This window comes from Coloeus monedula (genome assembly GCF_965178545.1).
Source record: "Coloeus monedula genome assembly, chromosome: 5".
Taxonomy (NCBI): domain Eukaryota; kingdom Metazoa; phylum Chordata; class Aves; order Passeriformes; family Corvidae; genus Coloeus; species Coloeus monedula.
This window is the reverse complement of record NC_138785.1, coordinates 1289234-1312438: the sequence shown is the minus strand read 5'-3', so window position 1 is coordinate 1312438 and position 23205 is coordinate 1289234. Positions and strand designations below refer to the sequence as shown.

The following is a 23205-nucleotide window of genomic DNA, read 5'->3' as shown; positions in this document are numbered from 1 at the left end:
CCAGCACCCCCTCGAGCTCTCGACTCATTTCGAGTGTGAGTTACTCCAAAACGAACCCAACGCCGAGCAGAGAAGCGGTGTTATTCCTCAGTGGCACTTCTGCCTGGCACGGAGGATGTGAAGCAGGAATGGGACCCAAGGGCTTTCCCAGAAAGTGTCACTGGGGCCATGGGCCTGGCTCCCTCCCCACACATTTGCATGTGGACACAGGAACCAGTCTAGACGCCGCAGGTGCCACCGAGCCTGCGGGTGCCGTTGGCCATTTGCATCGGGGCGTCGTGTGACAGCGACAGCTCAACCCCCGGCTGTGGAACAATGGGATGAGGAGGGAAACCAATGGACAGGAGGGAGCCAATGGACAGTGGCTGGGGGCACTGCAAGCGAGCTGTGCCTGTCAACTTGCCTTGCTGCCCCCTTTTCAACCTGATGTTCTACATATCCTCACTGGCTGGGAGGAAGGTCTCTGGCTTTGAGCACTTCCTTCTGGGGCTACCGAAGAAGCACTCCAGGTCCATTCACAAAACCAAAACAGGCTCCTTGAAACTCTTGCAGCTACATCCAGCCCCTGCTTCATGAGCTGGGAAGTTTCTGCTCAACTCAAAGGCTGCGATTGCTGGAGCTGAGTTATTCCTATTTGGGCAGCACATTCAGGCAAACACTTTGTCAACAGTCCTGGCACCAGCCTCTCCAGGAGTGTTACAGCAAAGTCTCCTCCCCTTCCCCTTGGAGTTTGATATCCTGATAAATGCAGCCAGAAGTTTGGTTAGAGTCTGGATAAGCATTTTCTATTTTTCCAGTTACCCGTGGTTTCCATTTCAGTTGAGCCCATAATTAAGTTGTCTCCACATTACTTGCAGAATAACCCATAACTACTATTTCTGGTAGAGCTTGACATGGCCGTGACCTGTTTTCTACTGGTTAAGTCAGAAGACAGTAGGTCATCCATAGCAAACCAGTGCCTCTCCTCAACCACACACAAGGGCAAAAACATGCCAGGAATGGACCCAAACTCGACCATCACTCTGGGGCTTACACCCAGAGTCATTATTTTCATTAATGTACACTTCAGGCTTTGAGGCCCCTCCTCTTCTTGCAAAGTGTCTCCCTACTTTTTTCCCTTGGCAAAGATGCTCTCTCCACATTTCACCCACAATCCACCATAGGAGTAGAGTTTTTTATATTAAAAAAAAAAAAAAAAACAAGCCAAGGGCAACTGCTCTCCAGCAGCAAGTAGAAGTGCACATGGTAAGGAGGGGAAATCCAGGTCGTCATGGAGAAGGAAGCTGCAATACCAATGAAACGAGCAGCCCTCCCCTTGGAAAGCCCCTTGTCAAGTTTTCTCTTGGAACCAGCACCCCCGAATCAGCACTCTGGACTTCAGCGCCTCACACCCGGAGATGCTCCTGGAAGAGACAGATAAACTCCAGCCCAACTTCTGCAAAGGACGTAAATCTCAGCAGCTGAAAGAATCGATACTGAAAGGAGTTGTCCTGGGCTAAAATAATGCAGCATTGCTCAGATTTGGGGGGTGAAAGAAAGGTGGGTCGAGCGCACAAGCCATGCCCCAGGCTGCAAGGTCACCAAGCTCCCCCCTGCCAGGTGGAAACGGGGAGGGAGATGAAAGGGCAGTGCACAGGGAGAGAAGAAAGGCTCCGGGAGACACATGAAAGTGAAACCAAGAAGCACAAAGCCATAAAAACCATGAAACCCGCTTTGATCTTTCCTCAGCTTTAATCTCGCCTGTCACGTACGACACACACCCTGAAAACTAATAAGGCCTAAAGACTCAAATCTGTCGCAGGGCATAGCCTTGCGCTGGATCCAGAACATTCCTGAAGCTGTTTGGGTATCTCCCCTCCCTTCCACACCCCACATTCCCATCTTGTTTGGGGCAGCCAGGAGTGAGCATTTCACCTGGCAGTTCTGGCCATGTGGAGTACGAGGAAGGCACTTGGAAAGACGTTTCCCAACATAACCTAAGCACAACAAAATGAGGGACTTTCCTCTTGCCTCAAAGTTGGGGCTGGGGACACGTGGGCAGCCTAAATGCTGGAACTGTGTACGTACAAGGTTTAGGCTTGCCGTGGCACGAGGCAGCTGTGTAAAAATAAATTTAAAACATATATATATATCAAAAAAGCACCACCTAGGCTCTCATTTTGCAGTGCATGCAGGCTCGGCGCCGGGACCACTAGAGAGCAGCACACACCACTGTCACGGACAGCAGACTAGCAAGGAAAAACTGGATCTGCCCAAGCACCCAGATCGCCGGCAGAGGATCACAATCCCAGCTAATTGACTGTACAGAACAAAGGAATTAACGTCTTTGTAGGTGCTACACGTGCCTGCTCTCATCACAGAAGGGCTTTTTTCCCCTGAAAGGCAGCTTTCGGAAGCATTTCTGAATCACCAGAACTCAGACCTGGAGAAGGACAGAGGAGGTAAGAGCTGAAATCAAAGAAGGGCTTCCTCCTCTCCCAAAACACAGAGGTTGGTGCTCTTTGCTCAATTCCCAGGCAAGAGTAGTAGCAGAACTGGCTTGTCTTGATGTTCTGCAGCAGAGCAGAGTTTAGGGGAGGTTTTTGGGTGGGGAGAGGCATGGAGGCATCCTGGAAATCCAGAAATGCAGGTTAGACCCTGCAGACCCTGCAGCAATGTAAAGGGACCTTGAGGAAGATTGCTGCACCGATCACCCTCAATGTTGCCTTCTTTCTCCTGCATGGCTGGGGGACTCGATGAAATCTACATCACTCCTGTCTTCCCAACGCTAGAGACGTGTTGTTAGCGTACCTAGAGTTTTGCCAGAGGCATGAAGATGCAAGCTGATGTGCCATGCCTTTCCAGCATGTGTGCCCTGGCTCTGTTCCCAGCTGGAAAGCTGGGAGGTGAAGCAGTCCTAAGCTGAGACAGGAGCCTGAGACCGTTCAGCCGCACACCTGGGAACAGCTGGAAGCTGTTAAGTGTGACACAAGTCCAGAAACACAACAGCTGAGGCTTCCCACTGGGAGTCACTGGACGAGCAGAGCACAGGCTGCCCCCTTGTATCAGTTTTGTGTGTCATCCCGCCCTGTTCACGGTTAAATCCTGGGAGAGCACACAGTTGGGAACTCTTTACTGAATCCCAAAGAGGAGTGAAGATAGCATCCAAGTTCAGCAGAGCTCAGGGCAAACATCTTTCCTAACTTCTCCTGGGTTTTGCATCCTGCAGACATGCTTCCCCCAAGACACTGTTGGATGCTAATTTGCTAAAAGGTAGCACGGGTACCAGCCTGCAGTGCCACACTTTTGCAGAGAGGAAAGATAAAGGACAGAGAGCCTGTGGAAAGGGGCAGCATTTTCCCCAGGGCTCATGGAAGCTGCCTCCTAGGAAGCATCCAGCCCTGGAGACTGGCAGATATAACCAGCCTGTTTGACACTTATGTCTGAGCCATCCTGAGCCTGGATTTTCCTGTCTGGTATGACTGGTTATCATTCCAGCTGGAGGGGAGTGATACTGGGAAAGCCACCCCATGGGACTGGAGGGCATTCAGCTGCTCTGCAGAGAATGCAGAGCTTTGCAGGGAGAGTGGATAAAATGCACTTCCATGCCAAATGTCTTCAAAAGCTGGGAATTTTAATACTTGGGAAATGACAGCCAATGCAAACCAATGCTTTAAGTCTATCCCACTGCTTCAACACTCATCCAAGCCTTCAGAGACAACTGCAACGGGCCCTCCCCAGTTGAATTCGTCATACTAAAGCAAATTGTGTTTATCTGTCCCAAACTCACATGCCTGGGACTGAGAGACCAACAGCAACATGAGTGTGATTCACAGCACATCTCCATCAAGCCCTGCCTCACCCCAAAGTGTTTTCTGTGCTCTTGGGTCAGCCTGTGGAAGCGTTTAAAGGTCACAGTCCTAAATGCCATTGAGATATTTTTGCTACTCCAGCTGTATCAGCCCCAGGATTGTGCCTGCACTGCTCCAGGCAAGGAGAGGAAGGGTACTGCATCCTGCCTGGATGCCATCAGACATGTGATGATGTGCAGGAGGTCACACACTCCCCATTCCAGCTCTCTCACAGCTCCAAGGTGGCACACCTGTGTTCAGAGAGGAGGCAGATGTGTTGCCCGTCACTTCCTCTGCATCACCTCCGTGCCAGGCTCCTGCTGACACATCCTCTCAGCCATGCCCACCTCCCCCCCCTCCCTCCTCCTCTCCTTCAGACCAGGGCAATCCAGGTGAAGGTGCAGACCCAATCACACCTCTGTGTCAGCTCCCGAGCCATCACAGTCCCACCTCCTCACCGGTAACGCCACAGCTATTTGCCCTGCCCAGGTGATATTTCCTGGTGATATTTCCTCTGTTTCTACGCTATTTTCTGAAGTGCTCGAGCTATCAGGGTGTTTGCATAAACAGCAGCACACTCACACCTTCCCTCCCCAGCCTCTCCTAAGGTTAGTCACCCTCCTGCCCAACCTCAAGCCCACGTTCCTACCACACCTACAGAAAAAACCTTCTTTTGAGGAGCACGTAACTAGAGTTAAGTTCTTGCATTTCAGAGTCACAGCAGAGGCCCACTACAGCCACTTGCACATAGAATCACAGACTGGTTTGTGTTGGAAAGGACTTAAACATCACGCAGTTCCACCTTCCACTATCCCAGGTTGCTCCAAGCCCCATCCAACCTGGCCTTGGATGCTTCCAGGGATGGGGCAGCCACAGCTTCAAGTTACAAGTATTTAAAACTGAAGTAAAAATGCTGTCCTAACCCCAAGGCGCTGCTCTGTAGACAATGGTTCACTGGCAAAGACAGGCTGGTTCAAAGCCACAGTGGGAAAGTTTGTGTGGAAAAAGCAGAATCCTGGCTCGGCTCCTCCATCCACTCAATCTCTCATTATCCGTCTACTTCCAGCATGACAAGACTGGTCAGGCACACAAAATCTTACATGTCTCCCCAGAAAGAGCAAACCCAAAGAAACAAAACGCAAAAAACCCAAAAGGCTGTTGCTACAGGTTCACAACAGGCTAACAGCTGCTCTCCACATTGCAACTTCATTAGGGAAAACCGACTCTTCCCTTAAGACCATCTTTTCAACCATTTAGAAAACTGCTGTTGGCACAGAACTCTAACAAAGAGTAAATTTCAACTCAGCTGCTTCCCTGACAAGTTGCCCTGACACCAAGCAGCCTGTGTTCTTCAAAGTACTGCCTAACAACGCCTGCCCAAGAGAAACACTGTGAAAATAGACTTCTGCTTGCCCCTGAAACAAGGTGAGGCCAAGGCATGTTTCAGTGAATAAACAAGCTCCTGTTGCAACTCAGTAGGAGCCACCAGAATAAACAACAGCAAAACAATTAGAAAAACTGTGTGTACTTACACATGGAAGTGTGACTGCTATCAGTAACTGTGAGAGGAGCAGTGAAGCAAGAGCCCTGACACCTCTGGAGCCAGACTGTGCTTCCCATGCCTCTCTGCTAAGAAAGGTGGTCCCGGGGTCTCCCACAAGGAGGAGGAAGCTCGCTGAAAGGGCAGCCTCTGCACCTGGGCTCAGCTGGGAACTGCCACACTGCCCAATTCCTTGCAAAGCATTCCCACCTGAGGAGCTGGGGGGGGGGGGTGTGGGGAAGCGTCTTTCCTTGCCTCCCTCAGCTACCCGGTGATGGGCAGCAGGTGGAAATGAGTTGAGCTAATGAGAAGAAGACGAGTTACTGACATTTTACCCTCTGAGTCCTTTCCCAGAGGCTTCTGCCACCTCTTCTCAAATGTTTCAGTAAAATTGCTACATCACTGCTGCTTTCACAGGCATAGGAGTACCCTTTCACTTATGCCCTGCTGCTCTCTCCCCTCTTTGTAGCAGAGCTTTTTAACACGTGCTAATTCCTGAAGTCAGAAAAGAGTTTAACATTAAATGCGTGCCCAAGGAGCCAAAAAAACCCAGCATTAACAGGCTCTCCTCTTTCCTTTCATTCTGCTCACACACTCCCAGTGGCCCATTTTATGCAGCCCTGAGGGCTGAAAGGGCTCCGCAGCCGGACTTCTCCAAGTCGTTCGTATTTCCACACAGATGCAGCTCTGAGCTTGTTTTTCCCTAACCATGATAAAGAGGATGCACACTGCAAAAGAGGTGGTTTCTCACTATTCCAGCTGCTTTGTGGCAGGTTACCCAGGACAGAGGCAGCCAGAAACAGAGTTCAGAAAAGTCACTAAAACCATCAGTATGCACTGAAAAATATTCAAACTGCCTATATTCAAAGCGGTAACAGGTTCTCTCTAGGAAAAGCCCCCCCATAGGATTAGTCCCATTCATAGTCCCCCTCTCCATCGGGGGCTGCCAGGCCCGGGCCACGTCTCCTTCATCCACAGTGCAATAAATACCCCAGACAAACACAATGCCTTGGTTTAAAAGAAATCCCCTGACAGGCTGCACGCAGAGGCTTGTCAAGCCTCCAGCACCCTGCAGGCTGCACTTGAAAACCTCTGTCCTGGATGATTTATCCATCAGGGAGGTGCCTTTTCCCCAGAAGGGCATGGAAATGGTATCACGAGGTTCAAATAAGCCATCACACTCAGGTACCTTTCCAAATGTGGTTGGAATAGTTTATTTGCAGGCCTTTAATGATAAACTCTTATACCCAGAGAATCTGACTTTCTTTCTCTGGCCTTGCTAAAGCCTAGGAAATGGCTTTCACTAAACCCCCACTCCCTGGAAAACGTGCTCCAGCCTAGATCCTCGCCCCTGCACTGCCACTCAGCTCTAAAAATGCTGGTGACTAGAGATAAAATGGTCAGAGATTCTCCATCTCACACTTCGTGATCTTTGCTTCTACCTGTCTGCTCAAAACTTTCTGTTAAGACACAAGGTCTGGCCAATTACTCCTGGCTCAATCTATGGCACAGTATTTCCACTTCTGAAATGGAAATCAAGAGACCGGCCCAGGCTCCAAGTGCAGATTTGAATCTCAGACTTCCTGAAGTTCAGGAGCATTATGACTTCGTTTTCATTTAGCCCACAGGAAGGCAGGACAACTTTGCTTGTTTGTTTCCAAAAACCTTTTACTAAAGAGAAGAACCTGCTCAAGTTAACATTTGCAAAACCCAGGTGCTGATTAGGTATTTTATATCCAAAATCTTCCCTTTGGGATAACCCTAAAATGTACAAGACCTGAGTTTTGGAGCTAATAAATCACTGCAGAAAGTAGAGGCAGATGGAGGTGTGCAGCGACTGGAAACATCACCCCCTCCGCACATAGGAGGAAAAATGCTGCTCCTGTCTGGCAATCCAAATAACCTCCCTAAACCCCCTCTGCTGGGAACTTGATCAGTCCTACTTGAGCAGTACTTTTCAAGGAATTCCATACCTGTATGCATCTCGTTGAAGGAGCAATCCCTGCTCCAAGAGCAAACCATACAGTGGGACCCCCGCCCAAGTTAGTGGTGGAGGTGACAGGTGACCTGCCAGCCTGGGTGAGGTGCTTCCAGGATCCCACAAGGTGGACTGGCAGCTGGAGCACAGACTGGATGTGGTCCAGACTATTGTGAATGTGTCGAAAGATCTGTGGTGAAAGCCAGCCTGTGTAGCTCCCTGCTTCAAGTTTTCCAGAAAAAGTGAGTCCTGGTATCCCTGAGTGACACAACACCACAAGGACTAATCCAGCCCTTTCACTGCTCCGTAGCCAAGGTGACAGCACAAGACTGAGCCTGACAAATGACCAGGCCCAAGCTGGCACACAGATGTGAGGGGTTTTCCAAGCTGGTGGGAAAGCAGCTTCACTGAGCCGGGTAAATTTCCATAGCCCAGACACGCTTCTCTGAACACAGCCTCTTGAGGTTGGGTTTGAGGCAGGGACAAGAGGAAGGACACCAAAGTGTGTGCTGATGTCAGCCACTTGAAAAAGGACTTTGATCTCCAGAGCTGATGACCCAACACCTCTGAGGAGCAAGACATTTCACAAAGCATTTTATTTGCCTTTTATGTAACAAGGCACACAGGGCATCAGCTGAGGGGTGACAGAGCACTGTCACCTACTACTGCTTATTAAAATAAGATACTCCCTGCTCCCAGCTCGAGAAATGATGCCAAAAGATATAAACTGATCCCAGAGCAGCAATATCGAGCGATGCCCAGTGCAGACTGAAATGCCCCACGTGCTGCAGCATCTGAAAGAAGGGCCTGGAAGGATCTAAAGGAAGAGGAACATGAAAGCTTTGACCCCGGTGAAGCAGAAAATGATTTATGACCAGAGCCAGCAGGGCTTTAACCCTCTGAGGACGCAAAGCTGCGTAGGAAGAGTGCAGCCCTGTGACTCCAGGTGCACCTTTTGTTCAGGGATGAATCCAAAGGGCACGCCAAAGGCAAGGCTTCCATGGAAACTGCGGGCAAAGCCCGTTAAACAGAGTAGGAGAGTTAGTGAATTCTGCATTGCACAAAGTCTCTCTCCAACAAGTGTGGCAGTACTGAAAATTTCCAGATAAACACCATTAAAATGTACATCAATACAGAGTAAATAGGACTTTATTTAACAGTCAAGCAAGCCTTCAGCTGCTTCCCACAGAAATGCAAAGCCAGCCCCATCTTTCATATTGAAAATCACACACTAGGTACAGCTGCAACAGCTGTTCAGCACTCGGCTAACTATGGAAAAGCACTTTACACGTTGCATGACTGACTGTGCCTTCCTCATTGCCTGGCACGATAAAGTGCACAGGTTTTTCCCACTGAAGCAGAAATCCATGTTTTCACAGGCACTAGGAGCCACACAGTGTCCCTGCATATGGATCAGAGGAGCACACATCATCACGTGTTTGGTGTTAAAGAAAACACCCTGAAAACTAACATGGAATCAGACAGTGCAAGAGTGAATCCCCAACTTGGACTGGTAAGAATACTCCAACAGCAGTGGGAGGCTGGAGAGGTAACCAATCCAAGTGCACATCCTGAGAACAGAATCAACCTAAATTCCTTCAAAGGAGCCACGTTTTATTTCTCAACTGATACATACAGCTCACGCTGCATTTACAGCACTGACTGCGTGCCTTTTCCCGATTGCTCAGGCAGGATAAAGGTGGCAGGATTACATTTAATGGAACCATAAAAGCTTAGGAGAGCACAAGGCACCACACAGATCACCTGTGGGCGCACTGTGCCAGTATCTCGGGCAAAGAGCTCGCACAGACACCACACCCAGCTTCAGATCATCTGCGGCACAAACCCTCAGACCACCGGCCTTGGCTTCTGTCATCCTGCCAGGACAAAGCCAGGGATCGCCTCCAGTCCTTTTGCTCCCTACCAGAGTTAATAATTGAGCTCTGGATGCCAAAGGCTTCCTAAATCCCTGACTCAGCCACTGTACATGACAAAACCGCTATTCAGACCGCAGACATGTTTTCAAAAGTTCCTTGGAGACTCGGGACTATAAACTGCACTCTGACCTTTGAAACATTTGACCCAGAGCCACGCAAAATCCTTGCAGAACGAGCCTACAGGCCCTTGCAAAGCCAACAGTCTGCAAAGCCTGCTTCCCCACGGGCCCTCGCACATCCAACCTTTCCACAACAGCTCTGCCATTCCCTGCTTCGAGCTGATTTATCCTTGACAACCAAGCACTACAGCAAGGAGCTATTCCTGGCTTTGTTCTACTGAAGGGGAACAAAGGAAGCAAGAGGCTCAGGAATACACAGAAGGTCAACGAGGAAGTGTGTGACAGAGGAAGGAGCCGCCTTTGCCTTGCTAGGCCCAGGACAAAATTTCCCTAGACCACAGGCTACTCTTCTCCTTGACTTTACGGGGTGGAAACAAAGCCAATGCCGAGCTCTGGAAATCCCATCACAAACATTTCTTCCATTTAGATGTTTAACAGTGTTCACATCTCTGATGAAGAACCTACTTGCCATGGCCAAAAAAAACCCCCACCAGCACTCTTTGAAGGACAAATTAAATGCTTCATTAATTCAAAAATGGTTGAGATTGCAAATCAGAACTAGAACGTACAGGTCTAGAGGCAAGATCACCAATAATTCCTGAGTAAAATGCTATGTTTATGCAACACTAAGGATAAGATTTTAATTGCTTATTACTCTAATTGATTTCATTCAGTTGTTATGGCAACTTTCTGCTTTCAGGAGATGTAGTACACCAGCCACAGGCTTACACCAAGAAGCACAGCCATGTGACACCCCACAGCTGCAACACGTATTTTAAGATAAATACTACCACATATGTGCCAAGTTTTTACTGATTCCCGTTATGCTGAGCTTCAAAGCCCTGACAGCCAAGTGGGATCACAAGAATAACTCATTCACCTGTTAGTCCAACCAACTCTCTCCTTTCCTGTACGGTGCTCTAAGTGCACAGAGTGCTCCAAGCTGACTGACAGGAACATCCTTCTTATTCCACCAGAAAAAAAGGGGGAGCTATTCAAGACTAGGGTCTGAACACACTGACTGATTTATTCTGAATGATTTATTGCTGTGTGTCACTTGTCATATGTCATCAAGTAGTGAGGAAGTCAAGTTTCCTGTTTAAAAGGCCATTATTATAATTATTTCATTATGGAATGGCAATTCACCAGGAACAGAAGTGCTTCCACTACAGATCCCTCGTGGCCCAGTCCAACCATGGGAGAGCAGTAGGATAACATCTCAGGATCCTCTCAGAAACCTGTGTCAACTTTCAGCACTATGCTGCCAATAGGTTCAGCAGCATAGGGAGTAACATCCCAGAAACTGGACACAGCCAGTTGTTTCAGGGGATGGCTTCCCCACAAAAAGATTCCCTTTCAGCCCCCTCAGCCCCCACCCAAACCAGTTTTACTGACAGAGCAGTTATGAAAATGAGCACGCATTTGAACTCCCGAGACCGCAAGCCTTCCACGTTCCACCACGTGGTACAGGCGAGCCCCAAACAGCATTTGCAAGCCATGCACACCTCTGCTATTACAAACCAGCCAAACGCCAAAACCCCCGTTCTTTGGGGGAAGCCAGGCAAAGCTCCTCAGGGGGACCAGCAGCTATCTGACCTGGCAAAATCAAAGTCGAGCCTACATCACTGCAACCACAGAACTGAACCCTACAACGCTCTCCCCAAGCTGATTTACTCCCGTGGGATGAACTTGAAAGGGGCTGAACGGCACACCTCAAGCCTCATTCAGTCTCCCAAGCTGTGCGAGCCCGGGACACGGCCCATGGCGTCCCACCTTCCCCTGAGCACACCTACGCGGGGCGCGCGCTCCGGCTGACTGCCAAGCCAGGTGGGTGCTGCACCGAGGCGACCCAAGCAGGCTCCTTTGAAGTGGAAGCTGAAGGCGTGTTTGGGGTTCAAGGCACTGGCAGCAGTTACAGCAAGCAGCCTCTGCTCTGCCAGCTCTCAGCCAGGCCCTGGCAGGAGGAGCAGCCCAGTCCATCAGGGGCTCTCCGTGCTACATGCGAGTGACCAGCCGGAAGGGATTTACACACAGGACATGAGCTCAAGTGTGCCTTTGATGAGGTGCAGACACATCCCGAGACCAGGTTTCACTAGGAAGAACAGCAGCAAGGACAATTCCTGCAGAACTCAGAGGAATCCAGCTGGAATGACCCTTAACCCCTAACAGGAGCTCTGGCTTTGCAAATGTGCCAACCACAACGCTCATGGATAAGCACAGGACACCTCGCCCCAGCTTCTAAAACTGGCAGGAGCAAAGCTGAGATGACATTCCCACCCAGTACTGTGCAGCCTCTCCTCTTTCTTGCCACAACTCCTGGGAAAGCTGGAACCCAGCTGTGGGATCATACACCCTGCACAGCCTTAAAAAAAAAGGAAGCCAGAAGCTTCAAGGAACTGACCGCCACTCACAGCAGGTAACAAATACAGCACTTGGTTTATTTTTGTTCTCAACTGAAACAAGACTCAGTAGGTTCCTTACCCAAGGACTCCTGAAGTGAGCAGAGGACTTGCAGCAAGAAGTCTTCAGAGGTACAGTATTTGTATCATACAGAGTACACAATAAATTACTATCTACATGCCACAGAACTACAAAAAGTTACATACAATGTAAAAAAATACAGTATTTTCTGCTCGGTTTTTTGTTTTAAATTTTTTTCTGTACATTTTTTTTTTAATTTACATTTTCATATACACTTTTTGTAAACTTTTGTGTGTTTTTAGAAAACTGAAATCACATAACAGTTATGGACTTACAGCATCACTCTTACCTTTCTAAAGCAACGCTTGCACCTACGAAACAGCTTTTAGCTTGTTTGCTCCTTCATTTCTACTTTGGCACCAACACACCTCACACCGTTACTCTGAGCTAGTTTAGTTTGCTTTAGTCGTGTCCTCACCAGGGAGAAACACAATTAGACTGGAACTTGTGCTTTGATAACAAAGTTCAGAAGAAAAACCATTACATTAACTACTTCACCATCACATTTACCTGATATTTTACTGCATAATTTCAACTTCTCCTGCACTAACTGCTTTACATCAGCATGCAAACAAGTCTGATTATGACTCAATCAATAACGTGAATATACTGAAAAACAACTACAAGGGTTAAATATTCAAAGGAATGTAGACTTAGCAAGGTTTACCATGTTAAAAGGTCTAAAGCTAATAGCATGGATTGACATGTTAAGATTTGAAACACACTGAAGGATACAATGTGAATTTCAGTGTAAAAACATCTGTATTAAAGAAAACATGGAATTACTTCTGGCCACACAATTTATACTATCTCAAAGTGAAAACTATATTGACTAGAAACCTCCTGCTTACCACACTTACTCCTGGTGTGAAACAGGGATCCCTGAAGTTTATAAAAGCCAAGCTTCAAAAATTGCTACTTGGAGTACACAACTCAAGACCCTGCTGAAAAGGAAAAGCAGTTTCAGTGTTCAGCCCATTGGAGAGTAAATCATTCCAGCCTGGTACTACATACATGCACCGCTCCACATAACCTACTCAGCCACTTGGATCTAATCCCAAAACACTAAGGAGTGGAGGTGCCCTCGAGAGGGGCTACAGTCCAGTCGCCTGCCCAAAGCGGGGTCAACACTGAAATCAAGCCAAGCCTTGGGTTCTGTCATGTTGACTCCCCAGAACATCCCAGGACAACAACTGCACAGCTCCTCCTGGGCCTCTCCCTTGCTTGACTGATCCCATGGAACAAATTTCTTCCATTAACCAAGAGCTTCCTGCTTAAATCTCAGGAAAGCTTCTCGCTCTTGCTCCGTGCTTCTCAGGCAAGACCCTGAAATCAACCCAGGTGTTGAGCTGCTACAGGTTTTGGACCACCAGGTAAAGAACTACATTCATGGCTGTTGACAAAAGAACAATACAACTTTTTTTTTTTTGCTGATCTGGGGACCTGAATTTTTTTTTTTAATTCCTTAAAATTACAACAACAAAAAAACCAAGGCAGGCATTCAAAGCATTGATATACCACAGAAAGTTTTGCCTTAATACAGTTTACAGATTACCACCTCATTTATTATTGCCAAAAGACTCTATGGTGCATTCAAAACTTCAACCCAACACAATCCAGACTCAGTGCTAAAACCGACAGCTGAGAGTTTGCCACTTGGGTTTAGGTTTGAGTTCAAAGAAGAAGGTGCCTTCCAGATCACTCGGAGGAGAACTGCTAAGGCTTTCTTCCCCGCTGCTCATGTCTTCACAGGAGTCTTCACTAGAAGGAACAGTGGGAAAGGTAATTTTAACAAAGCAAAACCCCTTCAAAGTGGCAAAGTACTCCTCAATCCTGGGGTTTCTTGCACACTCTTCTGTTCCTAGGAGCAACATCCCACATCTAAATGCTCCTTGGCTTAAAGCTCCTTAAGGCTCCTAAAGCTGAAATCCTAACAAGGTACAATCTTCCTGATGCCAACAACATCCTACCAATCAAGAAGCCAGTGTTCCAGACACCAAGCATGAATGCCTTCAGGAGACTGAAAACCTTTGCAAGCCTTCCTGCCTTGAAACCAAAAGTACCTCCCCCCACCCTGCCAAGTACATCTGAACAGCACAATGACAGTTCCCCCCTCTTTCCATGTGCTGAAGATGGATTCCAAGCCCATTGATATTCTCTGAGCTGGCACTTTTTTTTTTCTCCCCAAGCGGCAGTGATTAAGCCATAGTTATATGGAGTTGCCATGACCACTACAGGAAAAGGAGAATTCCCAACAAATTAAGCAGGTAAGTATTACCAACCTCTCGTTTCCATTGAAACATCCACCCTCCGGGATTGTTGGCAACTCGGGAACACTGTAGTAACTGTTTTGAAGGTTTTGGGCTGTACGCCTCGAAACAATCCAAACAAGTTTTTTGTGATCAGGCTTGCAGCATTCAGGAGAAGAATAATCTGCCAGGCATTTAGAGACCAGCTCCCTCCAGTAAAGTAGGTCACTATCACTTATCTGAAAAGGAAAAAAAAAAACCCAGAAGTTACTTAGTCTGTTACACAGAGGCTCAAAGGATAACTCCTCCCTCCATTGTACCTTCTTGGAAAAGACCTGGAAAAAACATCTGTCAAGACAGAAGTGAGTCGTAACTGGGATACCTTTGTCAAAGTTGCTTTTGAAGGTAAACTACCAACTCCTACACAGCTACCAGACAGGTCCCTGTTCAAGGTGGAGTTAGGTTGACAGTTTGCCTGCCAGTCCTTATTAACACTTGCGTTATCACTTCCAAAGGAGAAGCCAAACAAAGGTTATTCCATTTTAAGATGGAATGAAAACCTTTTAAAACTCCATTTTCAAATGGAATCGAAATTTTAAAAACTACTTAAATATGAAGAAAAAAAATTTAAACCATCGTTTTAAAATCAAATAATATTGTACTTTAAGGAACTACTTCCATCCCTTAAGAAACTGGGGTTGTTTAATCTGCCCGTAAGAGTGGAAAGCTTCTTCGAGGCCATCAACAGAGGCAGAATGCAGCTAGAGGCCATGAATCCTATTTTAGTTCATAGAATATCCTGAGCTGGAAAGGACCCACAAGCATCATGGAGTTCAAGTCCTGGCCCTGCACAGGACAATCCCCCCAATCCCACCCTGTGTCTGAGGGCATTGCCCAAATGCTCGAGCCGTGTCAGGATCACTGCTGTGCCCATTCCTGGAGGAGCCTGTTCTGTGCCTGACCTCCATCTGGGGGAAGAACCTTTTCCTGATACCCAGCCTGACCTTCCCCTGACACAGCTCCAGCTGTTCCCCGGGGTCCAATTATTCAGGCAAAAGGAATAACCAGCCCAGCAGTCACAGAACAGACTGGAAGTTTCTCCAGAACACACAGCCAAAGCTGTACAAGTTCAATCACCTGCCTGTTAAAGCATGCATTGGATACACACGGGATCAGCAGTTCCTCTGATTTTATACATTTATTAATTGTTTCCTTCAGCAGATGCCAAACAGAACCTGTAAAGACGCATTTAGGGAGCCCCCCCATTTAAGGGCTCCCCTAAATGTAACATCACCCATCATTAACGGTTTCAGTCCAAACAAGGGGAAAAACAAACCATTAAAAATAGTCACCTTTGAATGCTTTTGAACACGCAGAAGGATCTCCAATAGCTCAACAGATTTCAGCATCTGAACTTCCAGAGTGAGAAGGCACAAGGCCAGGACAGATGGCTAAAAGGGCAAGAAAACAGCACTCAGCACTACAGCAATCACAAACCTACTCAGAAGCTACAAACAACGGCTTCTACTCACTTTTGCTTTAGAGAAGACTAGACGGCAGTTGCAAGCTTTTAGCTGTGCTTCCAACTTGTCCAGATTCAATACTTCTTTCCTGTGAGACACGCAAGAGAAGAAGGGTCTGGATCAACAAGCTTTCCCTCGCCAGGAAGCAAAAACTGAGGAGCTGCCTCCTCTAGAGCCAAGGCTGCAACCATTTAAGAGGGAAATAAAAAGGGCTCAGCAAACACCACCAACTCACCTTTCTGAGGTATGACAGAGTACAATAGTATGGTACAAGTGCAAGAAGGTTAAGGCAGTAGTAGCTTTAAATTCAAAGTGCAACTTTTCTGAAATTATCTTTTCCATCCGTTTCAGGTCGGACACAGTGCATTTACATTGGCTGATCCGGATGATCTCGTGAGCAGATGGGATATTGCATTCCTCCTCCACGACATGGGCAGCCAGCTGGATGCAGCAAACTCCAATGCAAGACAAATGCTTCGGTTTCACCTAAAAACCACCACAAGCACCATGAATACTTCCCCCCCATCAACACTGAGCTTAAACAGCAACTGTGTTTGGAAAACCCACAGTGCAACAGCCAAAGACTTGCTGATTTCCACTAAAGCTGGTGTCAGCCAGCTCCTACGCCTCCCCCAGACATAACCACCAGTTCCATCAGTGCAGCCGAGGCAAACCCCAGCTGGCAGAGCCCACAAGGCAGCTCCGATCCGCTGGGGCTGAGGAAGTGAAGTTCAACAGCCGAGCAGCCTCTCCCCACGTTGCTCCCCACCACTACACAAATAAATCGCGGTGGGAACTGCAATTCCCTCCTCCTCCGAGCGGCAGTGCTCGCCCACCCTCGCTTACAGCCCACACAAATCCAGTCTGAGCCTGTTCCAGGCAGCCCCATCCCTCCACAGCTTGTTCCTACTCCTGCTCTTCTCTCCCATCTACCACGGTAACATTTTGTGCCACTTCAAGGACAGCCAGACCAGAGAACTGATGCAACTCCGTTTTCTCTGCTGATCTAATAATGAGGAACTGGTTTAGGCCCAAGCTTCCTGCCTTAAAGCAGCACAAACACGATAAAAACAATCAGAAAATGATCACTAGGTATCAGACCCAAGGCTAAGCTAAGCTTTAGCACAGTACCCAGAGATAGTCTGTAACACTAATTGGTTTGTTTTCCTTAATTTCTCCTTTCTTAGACATCTGCATGGTGATGGCTACAGATCTATTACAGGAAATAAATCAAGCTGCTACTTGTCTTTAGAGGTAAAGGGAACTGCACTCAACTGCAGGTTCACAAAGGAGACCTCAGAGCTGTTGCTGAATGCACAGAATGAATCAACAGCCACACTTATACCTTCATAAGAGCCAAGAATCTGTCCAGAATGTTGACAGCCAAAACAAACGTTTCAGTTGCAAATCCAAAGAAGTTGGTCAGACTCCAAAGATCTTCCACCTTGGCATTCCTTTGTCTTGAACACAGAGTGTTTTCATTCTACAGCAAGAGAGGCAAAGTCAGAATTATTCTGTGGCAGCGGCAATCACCGTGCCTCACTGCCTAAACCATCTTTTATTTCAATCAAACAGATGCAAGGTTTTTTTCCTCAAATATTTAATTCCACTTGACTGAAAACGAAAATAAATGTGGACACTTAGAACTTAAATCACAGTTCAGAGATTACAGCCAGGTCCTGAGTCTCACTGGTGCAATAGCCAGCACAACCACATTTCCAACTCTCCACTTGCTTACTTTAAGACATATTTACGACTTATTTAAGTTACCAAGTGCAGGCATACACGGTGACTCCTGACCTTAGAGATGACCACACAGCTCTCTGCCTTGCATGTCAATATTTAAGCAACAACAGTTCTGCTTTCACAACAAACAAGCAGACTCATCTCAGGCATTTTTTTTTTTTTTTGTGTGTTAAACATTAGGGCCCTTTCCAAAGAACTCAGAAGCACACGAAGGAACATAACAAGTCTGCCCTGAACTCAGCAAGGAACTTTGGTCGTTGACGTGGAAATGTTTATGGTCAATTTACATTCTACTGCTCAGAGGTTCTGGGTTCATTTCCCCCAATCTCGCCAATGAAAAGCTGATGGTTCCCCTCTTTGTTACGTGCTTGGTCGACATCCCACCTCCCCTGCAGCGGCAGGAAGCGCCCCTGACGGAAACAATACAGAACCTCTCGTTTCTGTGCTCACTCTACATTTAAATAATAAATACTAAACGCCTAAATATTTTGCTTGCCCTGCAGGTCGCAGAGCTTGGATAATGTAACGTTAATACCTACATATGAAGACAGAATCAAAACAAAAGACAAGCGGCGCATACAGAGAAAAGAATTAACTTTCCGCAGTTAACGCACGTCCCCCATTAGCCGAAATTTTCTCTGAAATTCTTGGAATTTTCTTCCCGCTTTGAGGAGTCCCCCGACGCCCTCACCCACCTCGGCGGCGCCCTCGATGAGGCTGAGCCCCTTCTCGCGGGGCTGGAACCGCCCCTCCAGCTCCAGATGGAGGTTCAGCTGCTTGAAAAGCCACAGCGCCTCGCTGCTCATCTTCCCTTTCCTCCGCCTCCTTCCCCTCCGCAGCAGGGAAACAAAGGGGCCCCGCAAGCCGGGGGGCGAGGGGACACCGGGCTCCCCCCGCGGCCCTCAGCGCTCGGGGAGGGGGAGGCGAGCCCGGCTCCCGTCACCGCGCGGACGAGGGTGGGCTCGGCCGCTGACCCCACATCCAGGCAGGGCGGCCTGGACCCCCGCGGGGAGTCACGGCAACATCAGAGCACCATCCCCGGCCGCTCCCGCCTCCGCCCCGGCCCCGGCTCCGCTCCAAGATGGCGTCGGCGCGTCTCCGCCCACGGCTTTTGTTGTCACGCGCGGAGCGATCCCCGCCGCTGAGGCGGCGTACGGAAGTCAAATAGTCCATCCCCTCCCGGCGGTACCCCGAGTGGTCCCCAAGGTCCGAGCAGGGCGCGGCCGGCCCGCGGAGCTCCAGCTCAGTGGGGCGCGGGACGGCACCGCGCTGCTGCGGCGGGACGGCGAGGCCGCGCGGAGGGAGACGGAGAGGTCCGCATCACGCCTTTAAAGGGACGCCAGCGGCGCCTCACCCGTTTTGAAAAGACCGCCCAAACTCTCCCGCGCCCGGATTGGCCCGCGCCTCCCGGTCGCTGATTGGCCGGCGGCGGCATTCGCCCCGCCCCCTTCCCCGCCTCGCGAGGGGCGTGTTGTTTACCGGCGGCGATTGGCCGCCGACCGGGGCCGGGTCTGCCCTGATTGGCCAGAGGAGTTCTGCCTCCGCCCCGCCCACTGCTCCGGGCCTTGGCAACCGTGACGAGCCCGCGCGCGCGCGCTCTGAGGCGATTGGGGGAGGGGGCTGGCGGCGGACACTCTTGAGTGCCACAGCGTTCCCGTGTCCCCATACCTTCGGTCCACAGCGTTGCCCAGTCCCAGCACCCCACCCCACAGCGCTCCCGTGTCCCCACAACCCCGGTCCCGCAGTGGTCCTATGTCCCTACACGCCCGTCCCACAGCGCTCCCGTGTCCCGACACAGGATAAAGATGAACGCTGACCTGACTCGAGCAGCCTGAGGATGCTCAGCCCCCGCGAGTCAAACTTTCTGTCTATCTCTGTGGGACCCTACTCATGCTGTTCCTTGAGGATTCCAAAACACCCGTCTGAATTTAAAACCCCTCCGCGTCCTGCTTCAGATGGAGAGATTTCTGTACAGCCTGGTGTTACAGCGGTTTGGGACGTGCACTTCCAAGCTTCCCTTCCCGTGGAATGAATCCAAGGCCCAGTGCGTCAGGAAGGAGATGGTGGATCAACCCCCTAAGTCAAAGGCTGTCTCAAAGGGCTTCTCAGCTCAATGGAGTCCTCAGGACCAGATAAAAGAAAATAAACCCTCGTCTGGAGAATTTCTGGGGCTCTTCCCACATGCTCATGGACAAACACAAAGGGATACATGTGCCAGGACAAACCCAAACTGCAGCGATCAGATGTGTGTACACACTGGAGACAAAAGTCTGGGGAGCCAGCTCCAGCAGATTAGCGCAGGGTTTGATCTGGTGAGGTTCCACAGCTCCAACAAACAGAAAATGTTTATGAAACGTCGCGGGTTGGAAAAGCAAATCCGCCTTCTCCACTGAGCCATCATCAGTGCTGAGCTCTGCCAAGCTCTATTTCGAGGCACAGTCCCCGTCTGCAATGCCAGTGATGACGGCCAACACTTTTCTCAAGTTTATTTTGATGCCAAGGCCTCTGAGATTGCCATAAACGTGCACGACTTTTCCTCAGGGTATTCCTGATGTGGGCCAGAGTTCTCATAGGTACCATCAGATATACCTGAGCATCCCTCCCACCACACGGCAAACAAACTGGCACGTTGACTGATTTTTGGGGAGGATGAAAGCTGTTTAAGACATGGATCTGCTCCAGTTTGAAGAATTGCTGCTAATAGAACCGACTTCAAACCAGCTCCATGCAGTGACATCATTCAGGTAAATGTTTACTGGATGAGGCTCTCAGCTCCAGTCTCTGGTATTCAAATCCCCTTAGCAGCTGATCCCTTCTTCCCCACATTCTGAAGTGTATCTTGCCATCACGGAGATGGAGTACGGATGTTCTTCCTCCTCCAGCTGCTGTAGGAAATCACATAGTGAACACATGTTCAGTTTACCTAAAAGGACAAGAAAGGTTCGTATTGTAAGCACAGAGCATGACAGCTCCAAAAGTATCAATTCAGATACCTGCTTGAACACATACATTCCTTTCCCTTTACTAATTTAAACGTAACAGAACACTCTGAAAAATTATCCTTCATATCTCATGTAGCCTGAGGGGGGGAAAATCTCTTATCAGAGTGTGGCTCATTTCCCAGGTTAGGAGAGAGGGATCCCTGCCCCATTTTTGTTCCTCATTATTAACTCACTTGTTGAAAAGAGCTCAGTAGGATCCAGGAAAAAAAAAAACCACCAAACCCCAAGGATCCTTAATATAGGTGATGGACTGCAGCTTTGGGATTAAAAACAGAGAAAATGAGTCTGCTCCCTGTGCTGCCTGGACCTGGCAGAACAATGGAGTGTTGTGGGCAAAAGAGGAGAGTCATGGTGAGGTCAGGGAACAGAAACTGTTGTTGTTTTCTATTTTTTCCCTTATGCAAGGAATAATTTTCTTTCAATGTGCCATTTATTTGGGATTCGGGGAAGTGTGAATGTGGGGGGAGAATGAGAAGTGGTTCCAGCATTCTCAGGAAACACAATTTATCTCTTCTGTAACATGCTGTGCTTTACAGAGCAGCAATTCCTTCCTGACATTCTTTGGGAACCCAAAGATGCACATCCTATTAAACAGGGATTATTTCAACCAGCCTTGCTAAACCACTTTCCAGTATGGCCTGGCAAAACTTGTCCAGGCATGCCTGCAGAGCAGTTCCTCAGGAATGCTTGTGGATGGCTAATAGCTGTGTATTGACTGGCAGGGGATGATACCAGAGGTGTTGATTGGGCCTTGTGGCATGTGGATTTCCACACCGAAATCAGATTACAACCTGTCGTGATTAAGGGACACAGAGTAATTAACGCTCTAGACACAAGCGGTCTGCCCACTCTGGACACCCACAGAAGGAAAACAGGGGTCACTTGGAACAACAGCTCCCTTGAACCACTTAACCAAAGAGCTCCGCACGATTTACAGCCACTAATTAATCCAAGTGCTCCACTGCTGGCCTATTATTCCAGTATGGAGGACAGCAGCAGTGTTGACAACTGGAAGGCAGAAGTGACAGAGTTGCATTTTTATACAAAGTACACATACTAGAAAACACCTATCAAGGCTCCATATGCACGCACACTGAGAAATAATTTACAGATTCTGTTGCTTTAACAGCAATGGGATCAGTGCCTTGGGGATGAAAGCTATCAAAACCTTTGCATGGGCCTCCCCTCACCAGGCCCTTGGGGAGGGAACGAGTCTAGGAGATGAAATGACTCATAAACCAGTCAGAGTTTAAACCTCGTTCCCCAGACAGCAGCCCCTGAGGGGAAGTGGCATTTGATCCTCCAGTAGCCATGGGAGCAATGTCCCCACTGGTACAGCTCCTGTCTGCCCAGAGGAGTGTAATTCCACACCTCTCACCTGGTGCTCCTGGAAGTCGACTTCAGCATTCATAAATAAATGAATTTATTCAGATTTATCACTTGCTGCCTATGAGACCAAAGGAGAGCAAGGCATCCTGCTAAGAGATTTAAATGGAGGTTGGTGTTGGGGAAGAGACTCACTGGACAAATCCAGAGAGCAGCAGTGACAGTGTGTCTCCCAGAGACCACACCCCGAGTTCCAAACAGCTGCTGGAATAAGGAAGGGAGGGGACAGAGAAAAGAAACTCAGCGTGTTTGCTCAGGAAACTCAGAGCAGAAAGTATTTTGAGCTGACAAGACCCAAACACAAATCAACGGAAACTTAATAAGTTTAGGACAGAATCTATGTTTTAATTTAAATAAATCTGCCACATACTTTGCTTACTGAAAATAAAAGCTGCCTTATTTATATAAGAACCCCTACACCAGTACAGCTGCACCACAGTCCTGGGACAAGACTCCCAAAACGAGTTTCCTAAAAGACAGAAATCCAAAAATCTACTGGGAAACAGTTTCTTTCTTAGGAAATGTTCTTATTCTCAGCAGCTGGCATAAAACTTGTAAAAACACAGCTAAAAATTAAATTGCCTGCAGTGCAAAAACCCCGGTTCTTGAAGGAAATTCCAAGTCTTCACTGAGAATTTTCCCTAACACAAAAGGATTCTGTTCCAGAAATAACACCAAGGACAGGCCCCTGCCTATTATTTCATGGCTCTGAGTGAGCCCATGTACAGTATGTTGGGAACCACAGAATTCCATGATCCCTGATACTGACAGAGCAGGAGGAAAAGGCTGCAGACTGAGCTGGCTCTGTGCTGAACCCGATGCTCTGCCTGTGTTGTCATGGAGGCCTCTCTCCACACACAGAGCTGGAAAGATCTGGAAAGCGCACAGGAGCAAACAGCAAGAGTCCAGTGCAACCCATTTTTTTAGTATCATCAAATCTTGTTTTGGAGGGTTTGAAAATGGCTCTGGCATGAGAAGAGGAAGGAGGAGCCTTACCCCCAGTGCAAAGCCTCACGTAAAGACAGCAGGAAGGAAGGCGCTCCTGGTGACTTCACCAGGGCCACAGCAGGAATATCTGCAGTTTTGTTGCTCATGGGCTCTACTTGCCCCACCTTGTCCAAACTTCACTCCCTGGTCACTGAGAAAAAGGAAGCAGGAAAGACTCCAAATCTGTGACACATCTCAGAACTTACCCACAGACTACAATCATTGTTCATGATTTCGGTGGGGGGTGGATTCAGGTACCCTTTGTCCTCACTGGTTCCCACTCCAGCTACTGTCAGAAATCTACACTGCATCTTCAGGTCTAATAAAAGGTAACTTCCTGCCTTATTTAGCTAATCATTCCTGATGCACATACCCACTTTCTGCAGGCAGCCATACTTGAACAGCAGCTGGTGGTGCAGCCCCAGCG

At 48.5% G+C, this 23205-nt stretch overlaps 1 protein-coding gene across 1 annotated transcript; it reads right to left on the bottom strand.

Annotated features, from left to right (window-relative positions):
- Window positions 1-11900: 11900 nt before the first annotated feature.
- On the bottom strand, window positions 11901-18464 carry CCNG2 (cyclin G2). Its single transcript, XM_082281843.1, has 7 exons — window positions 18099-18464; window positions 17003-17140; window positions 15893-16143; window positions 15667-15745; window positions 15487-15585; window positions 14168-14373; window positions 11901-13646 (listed from the first exon to the last, which is right to left on the bottom strand). The coding sequence occupies exons 1-7, from the start codon at window positions 18207-18209 to the stop codon at window positions 13514-13516; spliced, it is 1017 nt and encodes a 338-aa protein (XP_082137969.1). The 5' UTR covers window positions 18210-18464; the 3' UTR covers window positions 11901-13513.
- Between the last annotated feature and the right edge of the window lie 4741 nt (window positions 18465-23205).